A 20,737-nucleotide genomic window follows, 5' to 3' on the forward strand; every position below is an offset into this window, starting at 1 on the left:
CTGTTAGGGGGGTCCTTTGTTCATCTATGTTATGGGGACCCTTTGGCCATCTCTGTTAGGGGTGTCCTTTGTCCATCTATGTTATGGGGACCCTTTGGCCATCTTTGTTATGGGGGCTCATTGGATATCTCTGTTATGGGGGCCCTTTGGCCATCTTTGTTATGGGGGCTCTTTGGATATCTCTGTTATGGGGGCCCTTTGGCCATCTTTATTATGGGGGCTCTGCCATCTCTGTTATGAAGGCCCTTTGCCCTTCTTTATTATGGGGGCAGTTTGGTCATCTTTGTTATGGGGTCCTTGGGCCATCCCTGTTATGGGGGTCCTTTGGCAATCCCTGCTATGGGGGCCCTTTGGCCTTCCATGTTATGGGGGCCTGTTGGCCATCCCTGATATGGGTTGAGGGTTATTCCCATCTTCATATATGGATATTGTAAAGACAAGCACTTTTGCAATTTGCTGCTTATTAAAATTATGCTGCTTCTGTGGCTGCACTTTGTAGGGCTTCCTGGAACATAATCAGAAAGACCACCCTCATATCTCACACCATTAAGGTGACAGCGTTCTCAGCCGCTCCTCTGCAGAGTCGCATTTACCAGCCACACCGCTCAGGAAGCAGAAGAACAGCCACCACACTCTCCAGAAAGAGGTGACTATGATCTATATACTGAGCACATGGGGATGTAGCAGAGCTGAGTTTATTAATGGCAGCATCTCTTTAAATCCAAGGTTTTACATAGGACTGCAATAACACTACTGCGCTACCGCAATAAGCTCAGCTCTGCTACATCACTATAATAAATGGTAGAGAAAAGCTGAATGGTGTATAACTGGGGGGCACATAGAGGAACGTGTACCCCAACTCCTAGGACTGGCGCCAAATTGACATGTCCCCATTATTAATGGATGGACCGGAGTGTGGGATGAGGGGGGATCGCAACTTTCATAAGGTCCAAGAATGGGAAATCTAAGAATCGTCCCCTCATTTTCTATCGTTCCTATAAACAGGAAATTATTAATTTATTTTTCTAATTATTGGATATGAAACGTTCTGCAAATTTGTATAAGAGCCGCGCACCATTTTCAGGATCTCTGCTTGCTGTAATATCCGGAGAATATTCTCAGACAGCTTATTCTTCACTAGGTAAGGCGGTGCACAGACAATTATTGGGATTTATTATAAGACGTGTATGTGCACGGGCATAATGCCAGGATGGATATGACAAATTCAGCTCTGCTACATCCGTACCTCACACCGTCACTTTGATACAATTGTTATTTCTATAAACAGATAATAACTGAAGCTTTAGAGACATACTCAGAATAAAAGTCACAGAAAGTGGCACATCCTGTGTGATCTGTGGCTTCTCTGTGACACATAAGTCTCCAACAAGCTTCAGATTCATGTATGGTCAAGTGCAAAGAGCTCAGATGCTGCAGCATGTACCGTAAAGAACTGCTGCGACCACTGCGGATATCACCATTAAGAGTAAGGGAAAATGACAGAGTAACAATGTAATATTTTTACTCCATATAATTAATATAATACTGCCCCTATGTACAAGAATATAACTACTATAATACTGCTCTTATGTACAAGAATATAACTACCAGAATACTGCCCCTATATACAAGAATATGACTACTATAATACTGCCCCTATGTACAAGAATATAACTACCATAATACTGCTCCTATATACAAGACTATAACTACTATAATACTGCCTCATATGTACAAGAATACAACTACTATAATACTGCTCTTATGTACAAGAATATAACTACTATAATACTGCCCCTATGTACAAGAATATAACTACTATAATACTGCCCCCTATGTACAAGAATACAACTACTATAATACTGCTCCTATGTACAAGAATATAACTACTATAATACTGCTCTTATGTACAAGAATATAACTACTATAATACTGCCCCTATGTACAAGAATATAACTACTATAATACTGCCCCTATATACGAGAATATGACTACTATAATACTGCCCCTATGTACAAGAATATAACTACCATAATACTGCTCCTATATACAATAATTTAACTACTATAATATTGCCCCTATGTACAAGAATATAACTACTGTAATACTGCTCCTATGTACAAGAATATAACCATTATAATACTGCTCCTATGTAAAGACTATAACTGCTATAATACTGCCCCATATGTACAAGAATACAACTACTATAATACTGCTCCTATGTACAAGAATATAACTACTATAATACTGTCCCCTATGTACAAGAATACAACTACTATAATACTGCTCCTATGTACAAGAATATAACTACTATAATACTGCCCTCTATGTTCAAGAATATAACTACTATAATACTGCTCCTATGTACAAGAATATAACTACTATAGTACTGCCCCTATATACAAGAATATAGCTACTATAATACTGCCCCTATGTACAAGAATACAACTACTATAATACTGCTCCTATGTACAAGAATATAACTACTATAATACTGCCCTCTATGTTCAAGAATATAACTACAATAGTACTGCCCACTGTGTACAAGAATATAACTACTATAATACTGCCCCTATATACAAGAATATAACTACTATAATACTGCCCCTATGTACAAGAATACAACTACTATAATACTGCTCCTATGTACAAGAATATAACTACTATAATACTGCTCCTATGTACAAGAATATAACTACTATAGTACTGCCCACTGTGTACAAGAATATAACTACTATAGTACTGCCCACTGTGTACAAGAATATAACTACTATAATACTGCCCCTATATACAAGAATATAACTACTATAATACTGCCCCCTATGTACAAGAATACAACTACTATAATACTGCTCCTATGTACAAGAATATAACTACTATAATACTGCCCCTATGTACAAGAATATAACTACTATAATACTCCAATGTAAAATAATATAACTACTATAATACTGCTCCTATGTACAAGAATATAACTACTATAATACTGCCCCTATGTACAGGAATATAACTAGTATAATACTGCCCCTATGTACAAGAATATAACTAGTATAATACTGCCCCTATGTATAAGAATATAACTACTATAATACTGCCCCCTATGTACAAGAATATAACTACTATAATACTGCTCCTATGTACAAGAATATAACTGCTATAATACTGCTCCTATGTACAAAAATATAACTACTATAATACTGCCCCTATGTACAAGAATATAACTGCTATAATACTGATCCTTTGTACAAGAATATAACTACTATAATACTGCCCCCTATGTACAAGAATACAACTACTATAATACTGCTCCTATGTACAAGAATATAACTACTATAGTACTGCCCACTGTGTACAAGAATATAACTACTATAATACTGCCCCTATATACAAGAATATAACTACTATAATACTGCCCCTATGTACAAGAATACAACTACTATAATACTGCTCCTATGTACAAGAATATAACTACTATAATACTGCTCCTATATACAAGAATATAACTACTATAATACTGCCCCCTATGTACAAGAATACAACTACTATAATACTGCCCTCTATGTTCAAGAATATAACTACTATAATACTGCTCCTATGTACAAGAATATAACTACTATAGTACTGCCCACTGTGTACAAGAATATAACTACTATAGTACTGCCCACTGTGTACAAGAATATAACTACTATAATACTGCCCCTATATACAAGAATATAACTACTATAATACTGCCCCCTATGTACAAGAATACAACTACTATAATACTGCTCCTATGTACAAGAATATAACTACTATAATACTGCCCCTATGTACAAGAATATAACTACTATAATACTCCAATGTAAAATAATATAACTACTATAATACTGCTCCTATGTACAAGAATATAACTACTATAATACTGCCCCTATGTACAGGAATATAACTAGTATAATACTGCCCCTATGTACAAGAATATAACTAGTATAATACTGCCCCTATGTATAAGAATATAACTACTATAATACTGCCCCCTATGTACAAGAATATAACTACTATAATACTGCTCCTATGTACAAGAATATAACTGCTATAATACTGCTCCTATGTACAAAAATATAACTACTATAATACTGCCCCTATGTACAAGAATATAACTGCTATAATACTGATCCTTTGTACAAGAATATAACTACTATAATACTGCCCCATGTACAAGAAAATAACTACTATAATACTGCCCTATGTACAAGAATATAACTACTATAATACTGCTCTTATGTACAAGAATATAACTACTATAATACTGATCCTTTGTACAAGAATATAACTACTATAATACTGCCCACTATGTACAAGAATATAACTACTATAATACTGCTCCTATGTACAAGAATACAACTACTATAATACTGCCCTCTATGTTCAAGAATATAACTACTATAATACTGCTCCTATGTACAAGAATATAACTACTATAGTACTGCCCACTGTGTACAAGAATATAACTACTATAATACTGCCTCTATATACAAGAATATAACTACTATAATACTGCCCCCTATGTACAAGAATGCAACTACTATAATACTGCCCTCTATGTTCAAGAATATAACTACTATAATACTGCCCCCTATGTACAAGAATATAACTACTATATTACTGCCCCATATGTACAAGAATATAACTACTATAATACTGCCCACTATGTACAAGAATATAACTACTATAATACTGCTCCTATGTACAAGAATATAACTACTATAATACTGCCCCTATGTACAAGAATATAACTACTATAATACTCCAATGTAAAATAATATAACTACTATAATACTGCTCCTATGTACAAGAAAATAACTACTATAATACTGCCCTATGTACAAGAATATAACTACTATAATACTGATCCTTTGTACAAGAATATAACTACTATAATACTGCCCACTATGTACAAGAATATAACTACTATAATACTGCTCCTATGTACAAGAATACAACTACTATAATACTGCCCCTATGTACAAGAATATAACTACTATAATACTCCAATGTAAAAGAATATAACTACTATAATACTGCCCCTATGTACAGGAATTTAACTAGTATAATACTGCCCCTATGTACAAGAATATAACTACTATAATACTGCCCCCTATGTACAAGAATATAACTACTATAATACTGCTCCTATGTACAAGAATATAACTACTATAATACTGCCCCTATGTACAAGAATATAACTACCATAATACTGCTCCTATGTACAAGAATATAACTATTATAATATTACCCCCTATGGACAAGAATATCTCATGTTGGATACTATATTACCGTTATATTGCAGGTTTGGTGTTTCACTCACAGTGAGTCATGTTGATGAATATTTTTGGCCTCTGCTGCGCTAGTCTCAGCTTCATTCTCCTGCTCACCGGGATCCTCACTGACTTCTGGTTGGTTGGCTTCGGGTCTGACTTGTTCCATAAGGGATTGTGGCAAACTTGTACTAAAAATATATGTACCAAAGTCAACGGGAGCGGTGAGTATTTCATTATAACATTCTGCACCGGGGGAAATTGAGAATACACTTTTCACGTGACTTCAGAATATTTTCCCTGTGTGAGCACATGTGGAGTATGGCTATTTCTAGCCATTATAATAGAGACCAGTGCTTAGTACTGTAGCTGCAAATCCAACTCCGGGTGTGATAAAACACTACTAAAAAGTTACGGTATGGATCATTTTATACATAAGTATTGAACACTGTAGGTGTGAATCTAGTACTGTGGTGAGATGAAACACTTGCTAGAAAGCAGCAGGATGGACAACTTTAAACTGCAGTACTGAACAGTATATCTGTGAATCCAGCACTGTGGTGAGATAATCACTTAGCAGAAATTTTCAGCATGGATGACACTTTATAAAGCAGCATTGTACAGTTTAATCATGCATCCAGCACTGTGGTGCAATAAAGAGTTGTTATAAAGCAGCAGTATAGCGACTTTATACAGCAGTACTGTACAGTGTAGCTGTGAATCTAGTAGTGTCGTGAGCTAAAATACATTAGAAAGATTCAACATAGTGGACTTTATTCAACAGCACTGGACAGTGTAGCTGTGAATCAAGCTCTTTAGTGAGATAAAACACTTACTAGAAAGCGGTAGAAAGGGCGACTTTATACAACAGTAGTGGCCAGTGTAGCTGTTAATCCAATACTGTGGTGAGATAAAACAATTACTAGAAAGCAGCAGCATGGCTGACTTTATACAGCAGTACTGGACATTGTAGCTGTGAATCCATCATTGTGGTGACACATATAACTTAATAGAAATCAGTAGCTTGGCTGACTTTAAACAAAATTACTGGGCAATATATCTGTGAATCCATCATAGTGGTGAGATAAAACATTTAATAGAAAACAGTGGCATGGATGACTTTAAAAAGCAATACTGGACAATGTAGCTGTGAACCTGTCATTGTGATGAGAAAAAAAAACACTAGAAAGATGAAGCAGGGATGAGTTTTTATAGTGGTATTGGACAGTGTATCTGTGAATCCATCATTGTAGTGAGATAAAATACTATTGAAAGCAGAGACGAGACATTGATGATGTTATATAGCAGTTGTGAGTAGTGTACCTGTGAATCCAGCACTGGCATTAGATAAACCACTTACTAGAAAGCAGAAGTACCATCTCTGTTTATTCCAGTCTTTTCTTTTCCTCTATTCTGCTTCCCCTCTCCATAGACTTCAATAAGCAGCAGCAGTCTGAAGTCTTGGTGAGCTGGAAGTCCATTTATCTTAACCAATGCAGATTTTCACAGAATGTGTGAATGATGAGTTGAGGAGGCAGGTGAAGAAGAGAAAGTGGCTCAAAAGTGGAGAAAGAAGCAGATTTCTCTTATAAAATGTATTTCAAGGTTTCTTTTATTCACTTGTACTGTTGATTTATCTATAAATTAATTTTATTTACTGTTTAGGTCCAAAATTCTCTGTAATGGTTTAAGCACCAGTTTTCTGTTACAGAGCTCCATAATCTGTTTTCCTCCAAATAGCCTTTTAGCTAAAATATAAAATAATGTCTGATTTAAGTCACCACTAGGGGGAGCTCACTGCAAAGAGATTCATATGCAGAGTAACACTTGCATCCAGATAGAATGGCGCGAACGTGGGATTGTGGCCCCACTGTGCCACAAACCAGACTACCCTGGAGGGGCGTGACTAAACAGCTACCTTGGTGTTCACTGGAGCCTCTAGTGGTGAGGTCAGGCTTGTGCAGCAGGTAGCTGCCAGGTACCACTCCAGGGCGGTTTCTGGCTGTAGCAGCTGATTCCACTGGGGGAAGGAACACTAATGACAGGTGCAGGCAAGTACAGACGGGCACAACTGGTAATCTGGTGGGCACTGCTGGCACTCTGGCAGTTCTGGGCACAGCTGGCACTCTGGCAGACAGGTGGGAAGAGCTGGCACTCCTGCAGGCGGGCATGGCTGGCACTCTGGCAGTCAGGCGGGCGTGGCTGGCACTCTAACAGGCAGGCGGGCAATGCTGGCACTCTGGCAGTCAGGTGGGCACAGCTGGCACTCTAACAGGCAGGCGGGCAAAGCTGGCACTCTGACAGGCAGGCAGGCATGGCTGGCACTCTGCCAGGGGCGGGCATGGCTGGGACTCTGGCAGGCAGGGACAGGTAGGATAAGAGACAGGTAGGAACCAGTTCAGACTGGAGGGATCGGAACCGTAGGATGCAGCTAGGAGCAGAGCCGCAGGGTGTGGAGCGAAGAGCAGAGCAGAAGGAGTAGACACAAGGCTACACACAGCTGAGAAGGGAAGGAAACAGACAAGCACATGAACAGGAACAAGAAATGGACTTAGTACAGACAAGGACGGAAACGGGAACAAGGACAAAGGATTCAGGCCTGGGCATGCAGCCCCTAGGGTGGCAGAACAAGACACACAGAGCACAGAAACGGGTCTGCAGCCCCCCAGAGAAGCGGAAAACAGGACTGACTTGGCAACTCAGCAGCAAAGTAAAGACTGACAGAGTTTGTTGCTCAGGCATCTCCCTATGGGTAGAGATGCCTTAAGTACCCTATACCTCTTGGCAATAGGCTGGGACCTAATTAGGGATGTGCACTCTGTCTCTATAAGGCTCAGGAAGTGCCTCCGCCCCAAGCATACAGCCAGGAAGTATGCAGCAAGCAAGGACATGAAGTCCACAGCATGTATCAGGCAGAGGACAGAACTCACAGCATGGCCCGAAGTGATTAGTAAGTTGGGAGATGGGAAGCAATGCAGTGATGCCAGTGTAGGTAGGGTGGGCCGGACTGGGGGGTGGTCCCCTGCTCACCGCGAACAGACAATAAAGACACGAGATGGAGGCAAATTTTAGGTACAATAGGTCCGAGTTTATTGGCTGTCTCCCTGACAACCTCAGCAATCCACCGCAGCACTTCCACAGCTCTCCGTATTCAGACCCGGGTACCTGCACTTCTCTTCAGTCGTAGTGACGTTTATTTACGGCTCAACTACTGGGGCTGCCCTAGGCCTCTCCACCGCCAGCACTTCACCGCTCAAAGGTCGTCGTCAATTTGGTACCCCCGGGCCTCGTCTGTTCTGCGGTCCTTCGTGTCGGGGCCACCCCCCTGACGTCTTTTCTCATCAGTCCCCTTAGTTAAGCTCTCCACACAGCACACACTCCGTCACAGAGTCCTCTCCTCTTAAGCTCCTCCCAGGACTGGAACCCTCCTGTCCTATTTATAACTTTTCCCGATTCCCTATAACTCCGCCCCCCATGACCAATGGTTTCTAAAGCCAAAAGCTGCTGTCAAGTCCTGAACTCACACTCTCCCCTGCCATCTTGTGGTCAACCAACCCAAGATACTGCACTCAATCTACACTTTTCCCAGCTGTTTTCCTAGTGTAACTACAAACATACGCCTTCAGTGCACAAACCATCCCTTCTTCTTGCTGACAAGTTCGTCCGTCAGATCACCTTCCCCACACTCCCCCTTCATCTATTGTTGTCCTCGACAATCGTATTCCCTACCTTCGTCGTTCTGAAGCTTTCCTACTGTCTGTTGTCGGACCGGTTGTTGGGCCAAACCCGCCATACGCGGGGGCTGAACTAAACCGGGAGCACCATGCTCCGAGCAGCCTACTGCTACTTGCCGGCGCGCACGCCACATGACAACTTCTTTCCAGTTGGGCTAGGTACACCAGGATTTCTCTACAGCGTGTACCTCCCCCTACTCTCCCCTTCTGTCACTCTCAACTGTCCGGAATGCCATGACCGAGGCCTTACGCCTACCAGGTCATTGTCAGCGCCCGCCTATTCTCCTGGGGTCTCCGTGGTTTCAGGGACCTGGCTTGGGACCACTGTCTGATTCCATATCTTCCGTCTCTTTATCCTTCACTTTAAAACAAGTCATGGTCGGCGTCTCGGTCACACAGACCCTCTGTCACACAGACCCCCATACCCGGGACCTGTTGTATATTATACATTAAACCAACTTTCTAATAACATAAATAACCCCTTTTTTCTTTTTTTTTTCTTTAAACCAACGTAAAAACAAAACAGGCATAATCCCCCTTCCTTTGACATAAGTACTTCCCCGTATGCGTCCCCGCTGTGTCAGGAGATAACATCTTTAAAAAAAAAATAAATTTCTATTAACATGGATGTAGAACTGTCCTGTGAACTGCACAATGGTGCATCGAATTCCCGGTAGTCCGGGCCATCTCCTGACAGCCGGTGTTCCGCCAACTCAGCAAGGGACTCCACAGCTGTGAAGTCCTGGGATTTTCGGGGTGTCTCTGGGAGACCTTTTGCGGGGGCATGTAGTCTTCAGGACAAGCGATCACTGCAATGGCGTAGTAGCCTCGGGGGCAGTACTCCTTGTAATAAGAGACCCAGTCTCCTTCCTGCAGAGCCCGGCCATGACGGATGGAAGTCACATTCAGATACACCTTCTGACCAGTGGCGAGGTCCCGTATGAATCCATAACCTTTCTCCCTGTTCATATGCACCAGCCGCCCGATGGAACGTGGAACCGCCATGCCAGCCTCCCCTTTCTCATGAAGCAGCCCCCAGATCTCCCGCTCTCTGGCCTTCTTTTTCTTGATGACCTCCGCAACCCAAGTGGAGGGTCCGGTATAGGCCACAGAGTCCGGTGGGAGGACTGCGGTTGAGGGCGGGGTAGAAGTGGCCGCAGGCTCCAGTGGTGAGTAGGCTGCAGCCAGCTTTGACAGTGAAATCGGCGGGGCCGCGGGGGGAGGCCGCAGCTGGAACCAAGGTGGCCACGTGCTCCGGCAAATCAACTGCAGGCAGGGCTGCAGATGGAGCAGTGACCACAGACCCCGGTGAGTCAACCGCGGCGGCTGACGGCCCGATTACAGCAGTGACCGGGAGTGGGGCCGATGTAGCGGCAGTCAGCTTAGCAGGGGCAACGCCGTCGTCCAGAGCGGGAGGCACCGCAGTGTGAGGAGTCGGGCGGGGAGGCTGAGGGCTGGTGTCGGGGTCCCGAGGTCTGTCTGGTACATGAAACGTGGGGACGGGGTTTGTCTGGAGTGCCGCTGGCGGGGCCGGGGACACGCTCAGCTTCCCAGCCGCCGCGGCTCCCAGCAGGCATTCCAACCGCTCTTTGCCCAGCCGTTGGTTTTCACCTCGCTATCCGGCAGGGCCGGCCTCCAGGCCCGACAGTTCTGCGGGGAGGCTCCCTGAGCCGGTCTCCCGACGATTCTCCATTTCCTGGCGCCACCGCCATTCCAGGCGTCCGAAACCCTGACAGCTGCAGCGTCTCATCCCGTCCGGTGTCCAGTAGCTGAATGGCGATGAACATCCGCAGCAGGTCTCTCCACCCTGGCCACTCCCGTTCTTGGGTAGGGCGGTGGTCGGCTTCTCCACCCATCTTCCAGGGTCCAACATGAGGGGGCGGTTTCCTTCAATTGAACACCGCTCCCCCCAGGGGCGGGTTTGATATTGCCCCGGATCATCCAGTTCAATTGTAAACGCCTGTGTCTCTTTCTTCTGACGCCAAATCGCCACAGCCATTTTTCCAGTTCTTATACCGCTCCGATTACTCTGGTGACAGAAACCAAGTCCCAAAATTTGTAATCCACAAATAAGGCAGCTCAAGTCTTTTTGTCTTCCTCTGTCGCAGGCTTGCCACTGAAGTTGAATTGGTGGCGGCTATCCTGCTGATTACGCCAAATATAGGTAGGGTGGGCCGGACTGGGGGGTGGTCCCCTGCTCACCGCGAACAGAAGACACGAGACGGAGGCAGATTTTAGGTACAACAGGTCCGAGTTTATTGGGTGTCTCCCTGACAACCTCAGCAATACACCACAGCACTTCCACAGCTCTCCGTATTCAGACCCCTTACCTGCACTTCTCTTCAGTCGTAGTGACATTTATTTACGGCTCAACTACTGGGGCTGCCCTAGGCCTTTCCACCGCCAGCACTTCACCTGTCAAAGGTCTTCGTCAATTTGGTACCCCCAGGGCCTTGTCTGTTCTGTTCTGCGGTTCTTCGTGTCGAGGCCACCCCCCCTGACGTCTTTTCTCCTCAGTCCCCTTAGTTAAGCTCTTCACACAGCACACAGTCTGTCAGAGTCCTCTCCTCTTGAGCTCCTCCCAGGACTGGAACTTTCTGGAACCCTGCTGTCCTATTTATAACTTTCCCCGATTCCCTATAACTCCGCCCCCCATGACCAAAGGTTTCTCCAGCCATAAGCTGCTGTCAAGTCCTGAACTCACACTCTCCCCTGCCATCTTGTGGTCAACCCAAGATACTGCACTCAATCTACTCTTTTCCCAGCTGTTTTCCTAGTGTAACTACAAACATACGCCTTCAGTGCACAAACCATCCCTTCTTCTTGCTGACAAGTCTATCCATCAGGTCACATTCCCCACACCAGCAGGGATCTTACATGCAGTGAGCTCCTCCTAGTGGTGCGTTCTGCTCACTGATTATATTGTGATCTGATATATAGTGATCACTACATGATGGCTCTGTGTGTTGTTCCTCCAGGATACATAAATGCCACCAGAGGGTTTGTTATCTTCTCCATCGCGCTTCTCATCTTTGGGATGATATTTTCCTGCTTCACATTTCTCAAGCTCCATATAGGAAGAATCACAGCCTGCCTCGGGTCTGCTGTCCTGCAAAGCTTATCAGGTGAGCACAAGAGTCCTGTGCACAAGTGACTACCATCTTCATCAGGTTTAAATTTTTTTAAACAACAGATGGCTCTGCATTATTATATCACAGCACCACCTGGTAGTAGAAGACCCAAACTTACGTAGAAGGGGAAAAAAGACCTTATACTACTAGGGATGGGGAGGTAATGTTATAAAACTTGCATATTAGGAGCTTTTTCAAGATTTCCCCACAGGTTGTGACTGTTTCTGGTATGGCAGCACAGTCCCAAGTGAAAAAAAAAATCAGCTGTAATACCAGACACACCCACAATTTAACAGGTGGCGCTGTTCTGTCCATATGAAAAAAAAATAGCTCTTTGCATTCAGCCAACTGAATAAGGAGTACAGCTCTCGGGGTCCTTGTGGTTTATTCTGTGTCCTTATATTTTGCAGCCATGTTTCTTCTTGTTGGGATGTCTGTTTACACGGCTGAGACGTCTTATTCAGTCCTCAACAGTTCATGTAATTACCAGTGGTCCTTCTACCTGTGCTGGACTGCCAATGTGCTCCTCATCATGTCAGGTTGGTCTGCTGTCCCTTCCCCATCAGAAAAACACAAACAAATCCCTCTAAGAACATATAACAAGTATTTAGGTAGTGGAATATCAATAAGGAACGGGTGTCAGGGACCCCAATTCTTCCTGGAGTGAGGGGGGAAGGGGGAGACACTTATCGCATAGCCTATAATTTTCTGAATCCTTTCTAGACTGTATACTAAAGTTATATCAAGAGCTGCAGACTTAATACAGCAGCACTGAGTAGTGTATCTGTGAATCCAGCAGTACTGAGTAGTGTAGATGTAAATCCAGCTGTACTTAGTGTAGCTGTGAATCCAGCTAAAATACGTAGTGTAGCTTTGAATCTAGCAATGTAGATGTGAATAGAGCAGTACTGAGCAGTGTAGCTGTGAATCCAGCAGTGCCCTTACCACTCTAGGTGTCACACATGGTGTATCGTTGTAGCTCCCTGCAGGCCCGTTGCACATTGTGTAAATGCTAAATGCATGAAAGCGGCTGTAAGATATTATGGGATGGCAAAGCAAACTATCAGGTATAGTGGCAGCTAGCAGAATTGTGATTGCAGCTCTGAATGTGAGTGGAAAATAAAGCTAAATCATATCTAGTGACTTATTGGCTGGGAACATGGGGTCACGGAGTACCAGGTACCCAATACATAGATGGTCACATGTCTAATACCAATCCACATTATATCTTGTGCTGTTGTTTCTTCAGGAATTTGCCACCTCCTGGCTCATCGATCGTCACCAATGCCTGGATATGAGTCGGTGTAAACACTGGTATCGTCCACAGCTCCTGTCCTCCTCTTCATTAGATTCATCTTTCTCCTGCATCAGACTGATCTCTACATCTGATGTCCAGACCTTCACCCATAAGCCCATAGATAAGTAACAGCTGCAAAAGATTGGACACCCCTGTCCATTCAATGTTTTCCTTGTTTATTGGAATGTGCACATTACAAATTCAGACTGAAGGCAGTGAAACCACAAAGGAAGGAACACATAGATATGGAAACAGGGAGTAATGAAGCGTGAGAAATAAACCGGAATTTGTGTTACACCTTAGATTTCTCATATATATCCCCCTGTCACTCTGATGACAGCTTTACACCCCCTGAGCATTCTCTCCAGCCACTTCATTAAGTCATCAGACGGAATGGCTTCCAATAAACAGGTGTGTCTCATGGAATCAGAAACAACAGTCCATTATTACTTTTAGACATCAAGGTCAGTCAGTCCAGAAAATTGCTAGAATCTTGAAGGTAACCTGAAGTGCAGTCATGAAAGCCATCAATCAATGTGATGAAACTGGTTGTCATGAGGAAAGGAAGCCCAAAATGACCTCTGCTGCAGAGGATAATTTCATCAGAGTTGCCAGCCTCAGAAAGCAAAAATTGACAGCACCTCAGATAAATGATATAAAGACATCAAGTATCAGAAACATCTCAACATCAACTGTCCAGAGGAGATCAATCTGGCTATGTAAGGGTGATGTGACCCAAAATGAGAGGGATGGAGGCTGCGTCAGATGCCTTGGCTTCCACAGTCACCTGACCTCTACCCCATGGAAATCGTTTGGGAAGAGTTGGATACAGAGTGAAGGCAAAGCTGCTGATAAGAGCTCAGCATCTCTGAGAACTCCTTGAAGACTGTGAGAATTCATTCCAGGCGACGACATAATCATATTGTTTGAGGGAAGCCAAGGGATGTAAAGTGGTCATCAGGGTAAAATGGGAGGTATCTGAGGGGTAACACTGAGTACTGAGTAGTGTAACAGTGATTCTAGCAGTACTGAGTAATCAAAAATATCAGCGAAAAGGGGCGATCAAAAAAGTCCAAAACCACATATTAGGAAAATCTAAAATGCAATTTTATTGTGATTTATCAGGAAACAGAAAAACAATGGGATAAGAGTCAAATGACCACAAAAGCACATGGGCAAAAATGGGGCACACAAAGGGTAAAAAAGACCAAAAGGATAAAGGTAGCTTTAGCATAGCCATAATGGCATAGTTCAAATGTATATTGCACTATCCCTAATCAAAGTAATGTAGCCAGACATGGTATACAGATATATAATAGTCACTAAGATTAGCTATAGAATAAATATTACCTGTCCGGGTATGAGGTAGAGGTCAATGCCCCACCCCCATGCCAGGGTGAACCTTTACCTCATACCCGGACAGGTGATATTTATGTTTTCTGCAATTGTCCTGTTATGTCCATAAGCAAACCCATTATATTTAACTACACCTTAGTGTGTGCTTTATAATTAATTTGTTGCAATTGTTTTAATGGGTTTTGTCTCCATGAAACTGTTACAGTACTGAGTAATGTAGCTGTGAGTCTAGCAGTACTGAGTAGTGTAGCAGTGAATCCAGCAATATTAAGTAATCTATGTATGAATCTGGAAGTATTGAGTAGCCTAGCTGTGAATCCAGCACTACTGAGTAGTCTAGCTGCGAGTCTAGCAGTAATGAGCATTCTAGATGGGAATCCAGCAAAACTGAGTAGTGTAGTTGTGACTACAGCAGTACCAAGTAGTGTAGTTGTGAATAGGGCAGTACTTAGTATTGTAGCTGTGAATACATCAGTACTCAGTATAGTATTTGTGAATCTAGCTGTTCTGAATAGTGAAGCTGAAAATCCAGCAGAATAATCTAGCTTGTATCACACTTTCCTTTTTTCCTCGTTTTTATGTGTTTTGCTGCCTTCTGGCTAAATCTGCAATGAGAACATTCCAAAAAGAACAAGGAGAATCCCTGCATGAACATGAACAGGGGTGTCCAAACTTTTGACCGATGCTGTATACAATCCACCAGCTCGCTATATACAATAAGAAGATAAATGGCTGCCAGGAACCACAGGACGGACTGAAATCCAACGTGTCGTGATTTCATCAACCAGTTCCCAAATTATTAGTTTCTCTGTAGCCGTATATTGTTTGTTTTTTAAGATTTTAGGAATCTTGAGATTTTTGTTTCTTCTTTTTCTTATTACCTGTGAGTAAAATGCAGGTAAAGTGCGGCAGTCCTGACTGGACTCTTAGTAATTATTCCAAAATGTGTACATTAAAGCTGAAATCTATTAAAACTTTTGAATAACTTTTTTTTAAATGTTGCCTTAGTTTTCTTCCTCCACTAGAACAGACCAGCAGCACGGGCAGAGGGTCATTGTCTTCTGATTACCCCTCTGGGGGCGGTTACCTCGATTTCTTCTATAACTGTGTACAAATGGATAAAAAGTTACATTGTTATGAAAAATAAAAATCTTCATTATTTGTTTTTTTATTCTTCAATTTCGCCCTTTAATTTCCTTAAATTTTGTTTTGAGGAATTCTGTTTTCATTCCATTTTCAACATAAAAGTTTCAAACTTTTAGAAAGTTGTGAAAACTTTATTTAATGTTTGAACTTTTTGAAAACTTTTTGTAAACACAAACTTTTTTTTGTTCTCCGCTGGTAAATGAACGGCTTTCTACTACAATCAGTGAGAAGGAATTGCCTTTTAACCCCTTTACCCCCAAGGATAAAATTTCTTTGATATGACTTGCGTTTATTTGTGAAAAAAAAAAACAAAAACGGAAAATTGGCGCAAATTTTCAAAATTTCGCAATTTTCCAACTTTGGATTTTCATGTCCTTAAAACAGAGAAATATGTCACACAAAATAGTAATAAGTCACATTTCCCACGTTTACTTTACATTTGCACAATTTTTGGAACCAAAATTGCTTTTTGTTAGGAAGTTATAAGGGTTAAAAATTGAACAGCGATTTCTCATATTTACACCATTTTTTTTAGGGACCACATCACATTTGAAGTCACTTTGAGGGCTCTATATGATAGAAAATACCAAAAAGTGACACCATTCTAAAAACTGCACCCCTCAAGGTGCTCAAAACCACATTCAAGAAGTTTATTAACCCTTCAGGTGCTTCACAGGAATTTTTGGAATGATTAAAAAAAATGAACATTTAACTTTTTTTCACAAAAAATTTACTTCAGATCCAATTTGTTTTATTTTACCAAGGGTAACAGGAGAAGTTGGACTCCAAAAGTATACATGCAGGTAAACCACTCGGAAGGGCAGCGCCGTTTGACTTTTCAATACCAAATTGCCTGGAATTGTGATCGGACGCCATGTCGCGTTTGAACAGTGAAAACAACCCACAAGAGACACCATTTTGGAAAGTAGACCCCCTAAGGAAAATATCTAGATGTGTGGTGAGCACTTTGAACCCCCAAGTGCGTCACAGAAGTTTATAATGTGGAGTCGCAAAAATAAAAAATCTTATTTTTTTCACAAAAATCTTTTCGCCCCCAATTTTTTATTTTCCCAAGGGTAATAGGAGAAATTGGACCCTAAAAGTTGTTTAATTTGTCTTGAGTAGGCTGATATCCCATATGTGGGGGTAAACCACTGTTTGGGTGCATGGCAGAGCTCAGAAGGGAAGGACCACTGTTTGACTTTTTCAACGCAGAATGGGCTGGAATTGAGATCAGACGCCATGTTGCGTTTGGAGAGTACCTGATGTGCCCAAACAGTGGAAACCCCCCAATTCTAACTCCAACTCTAACCCCAACACACCCCTAACCCTAATCCCAACCCTAACCTCAAAGCTAACCTCAGCACACCAATCCCAACTCTAACCCTATGTTACGCTGCGGATGACGGTGGCGAGAGTGAACCCTCTGGGCCGTGACGCCGAGCCCTCCCCGAGCGAGCGCACCAAGTGGACCGACCCCTATACAGGGACCGTTAGGGAACAGACTCGGGAAGTTCAAGCCCCACGGCAGCCAGGACCAGGGGTCGGCTCAGGAGGGTGAGCAGATGATGAGGAGCAGAGGAAGATCCGGAGAGGAACCAGGAAGACCAGGGTCCAGAAGCTGAGGGAGAGAAGGGGAGAAGGACGGAAGAGGATGGCGGGAACCAGGAAGAGGCAAACTGAAAAGGGAAGGAGACACAGGGGTTACCAGGAGGCACAGGCAGGAGTCTCAGGGGGAACACAGGAGACACAGGCGGAAGACACAGGGATTATCAGGAAGAAGAGGTACAAGACACAAGGGGTTAACCAGCGCGCAAGCTTGCAAGAAACTAGCAGCAGAGAGCGCGGCCTAGACATAAGAGAGGTAACTCAATAGTCAGGTGCCTCCACTAAGGGAGGGCGGCCTGAAATACCTGGTGGTGGGCTCTGATGGACCAGCCTCCTGACCTGGGTCAGGTCACGCCAGGTGGGTGGCTGATGGCAGAGGGGCGCGGCTTAACCCTCCGGCGCGTGCGCAGAGGCATAGTGCGCGCGGCCGAGGGAAGTGGAGGAGTGCGTCAGGCCGCCGGAAAGCGAGGAGAGCGGGGGCGCGCGTCTAGGACGCGTCAGAGGAGCGAGTCGGGCCAGAAGCGGAGGTGGTGAGTTTGGCAGCGGGAGCGGGAGCAGCGGAACGGGGAGCGGTGCTGACAGTACCCCCTCTCTTACACTCCCCTCCACTGCGTCTGGCTAAAAACCTCTTAAGAATGCGTGGAGCATTGATGTTCTCCTGCGGCTCCCAAGATCTCTCCTCGGGACCAAAACCTTTCCAATCGATCAGAAAAAAGGTTTTACTCCTAACCTTTTTCGAGGCCAGAATGTCTTTTACTTCAAAGACATCATCAGACGTGACAGGAAGAGGAGAAAGGTTCGGGGCCGGGTGAAACCGATTCAAGACAACTGGTTTAAGGAGAGAGACGTTGAAGGAGTTCGGGGACCCGAAGCGACGCAGGCAACTCAAGTTTGTAAGACACGTTGTTAAGACGTTTGAGAATCTTGAAAGGCCCAATGTAGCGCGGTCCCAGCTTGTAAGAAGGGAGCTTTAGCCTAATGTACTTGGCCGAAAGCCAAACTTGTTGACCTGGGAGGTAGGTTGGAGCATCCAAACGTCTTTTGTCAGCGTGCCTCTTCATGCGCTCCCCAGACTTCCTGAGAGCCTCCTTAGTCTCGGACCAGATCCTAGAGAACTCTTGGGTCAGGGAATCGGCTGCAGGCACACCGGAGGAACCGGATATAGGTAGAGGGACACCAGGGTGCGTGCCAAAGACCATGAAGAATGGAGACTTGGCTGATGACTCGCTGGGATGATTATTGTAGGAGAATTCTGCCCAGGGGAGTAGATGGACCCAGTTGTCTTGATGAGCGTTAGAGAACTGCCGTAAGTAGGACGCTAGCACCTGATTAACGCGTTCAACTTGACCATTGGACTGGGGATGGTACGCGGATGAAAAGTCCAGTTTTACCTCCAGAAGTTTACACAAGGCTCTCCAAAATCGAGAGGTGAACTGTACACCTCGATCAGAAACAATATGCTGTGGAAAGCCGTGGAGGCGGAAGATGTGCTGGATAAAAATCTTCGCCAACTCTGGAGCAGAGGGCAGCGCTGGAAGAGGAACAAAATGGGCCATCTTGGAGAAGCGGTCGACCGCTACCAGGATAGTCATAGATCCGGAAGAGTTAGGCAGATCAGTGATGAAATCCTAAGCTATATTGTCACGTCGCCGTCAGACTCGGGGCCCGCTGTTCCGCCCTCAGCCACTAGGAGGCGACGGACTGTCACGCCGCCCTCGGGCTCGGAGCCTGCTGTCCAGGCCTCGGCCACCAGGAGACGCCGGACTGACATGTCGTCGTCGATCTCGGGGCCTGCTGTTCCGCCCTCAACCACTAGGAGGCGCTGTGGCTCGCGCCCGAGTGAAGGCGGCAACAATGAAAGGGCTTCTGCGCAGGCGTCTACTGGACGCAGACTCCGCTCTTCTGTCAGTCATGATGGGGCTGGTGCATCATCATCAGGTCTGCTCCTGGGGGCGGTCCTGATGACATCACCAGCCCAGGAGCCTGTGAGGGACGACCTGATCCCTCAAATACCTTGGGACTGGGCTTGCAAGCCGCCGGATATATTCTTGGTTCCCCTACGTGTTACTTGTGATTGCCTATCGTTAACTCCGACCTCAGCCTGAACTTCTGACTACTCTGTTGCCTGCCGTTTTTGTACCTTGCATTTCTCCTGATTACTGACGCTGACCTTGGCCTGGATTCCTGACCCCTCTATTGCCTGACGATTTTGTACTTCTGCTATTCTCCCGGTTTTTGACTTTGGCCTGGATATTCTGACTCTGCTACTGCCTAACGATTCTGTACCTCTGCTGCCCTCCTGGTTTTTGACTCTGACCTTGGCCTGAATTTGACTCTGCTATTGTCTGCCGTTTCTTGTACTTCTGCTGTCCGCTCGGTTAAGACTCTGATTCCCGACTACGCTTTGGTCCCGTTTTTATTCCTCTCTGACGACCGTCCTGCTCTGGTCACTGTTCATATTCAGACAGCGCCTCCTGGGCTCTGCTGTAAATCCAGATCCCTGTATAGGGGTAAAGGGTATCAGTGTTTCTCGGGGTGTTGTCTGGCTGCAGCCCTGAACCGCAGACGGACGTGTCATTATATCCGGCCAAACAAAATAAAACTGCTTTTTGTGTATACTCCTAACATATATAAAAGCAGTTTCCCTGAACTTTTTTTTTTCCCTTTCTCCTGACTGAGCTGATTGTTGGCCTGAACACCTGTTGCACTGCACTGCTTGGAAGATCACTCTCATTCTCCTGCACAAGCATGCTGCAGTCTGGAATCTTCAGGGAGAGAGCTATACGTCAGAGATCCATGCTCCTGGGACGTCGCCCTCTGGGCAACCACTCTGGCTATGGTTGTCCAGAGGCTCAGGTATTGCCCGCAGATGCGGCGAAAGTTTTATTACCTATCTCAGTTTTATTTGGTCAGAAAACTCTCTGTTTAAATGCGTATGTGGATAGTGGGTCTGAAGGCAATTTTATGGATTCTATGACTGCTAGGGATCTGGGTGTACCATTACTAAAACTTAATATTCCAATTAAAACCACGGCTATTAATGGCACATCCATTATTCAGGAGGGGGTTAAATTTGTTACTGCTAAGATAACTATGTCAGTAGGAGCACTACATACTGAGCTTATTTCCTTTTTTGTGTTGGACAATCTATCTTCTGCAGTCATTTTGGGA

General features: G+C 44.1%; 1 protein-coding gene across 1 annotated transcript; it reads left to right on the forward strand.

Annotated features, from left to right (window-relative positions):
- The first annotated feature begins 557 nt into the window (after positions 1-557).
- Positions 558-14,387, forward strand: LOC141085309 (protein NKG7-like). The gene is made up of 5 exons (XM_073570592.1): positions 558-646; positions 5,327-5,518; positions 12,007-12,153; positions 12,570-12,698; positions 13,409-14,387. The coding sequence occupies exons 2-5, from the start codon at positions 5,353-5,355 to the stop codon at positions 13,465-13,467; spliced, it is 501 nt and encodes a 166-aa protein (XP_073426693.1). The 5' UTR covers positions 558-646; positions 5,327-5,352; the 3' UTR covers positions 13,468-14,387.
- The last annotated feature ends 6,350 nt before the right edge of the window (positions 14,388-20,737 follow it).

This window comes from Dendrobates tinctorius, unplaced genomic scaffold, assembly GCF_039654945.1.
Source record: "Dendrobates tinctorius isolate UK_male_01 unplaced genomic scaffold, ASM3965494v1 ptg000028l, whole genome shotgun sequence".
NCBI lineage: Eukaryota > Metazoa > Chordata > Amphibia > Anura > Dendrobatidae > Dendrobates > Dendrobates tinctorius.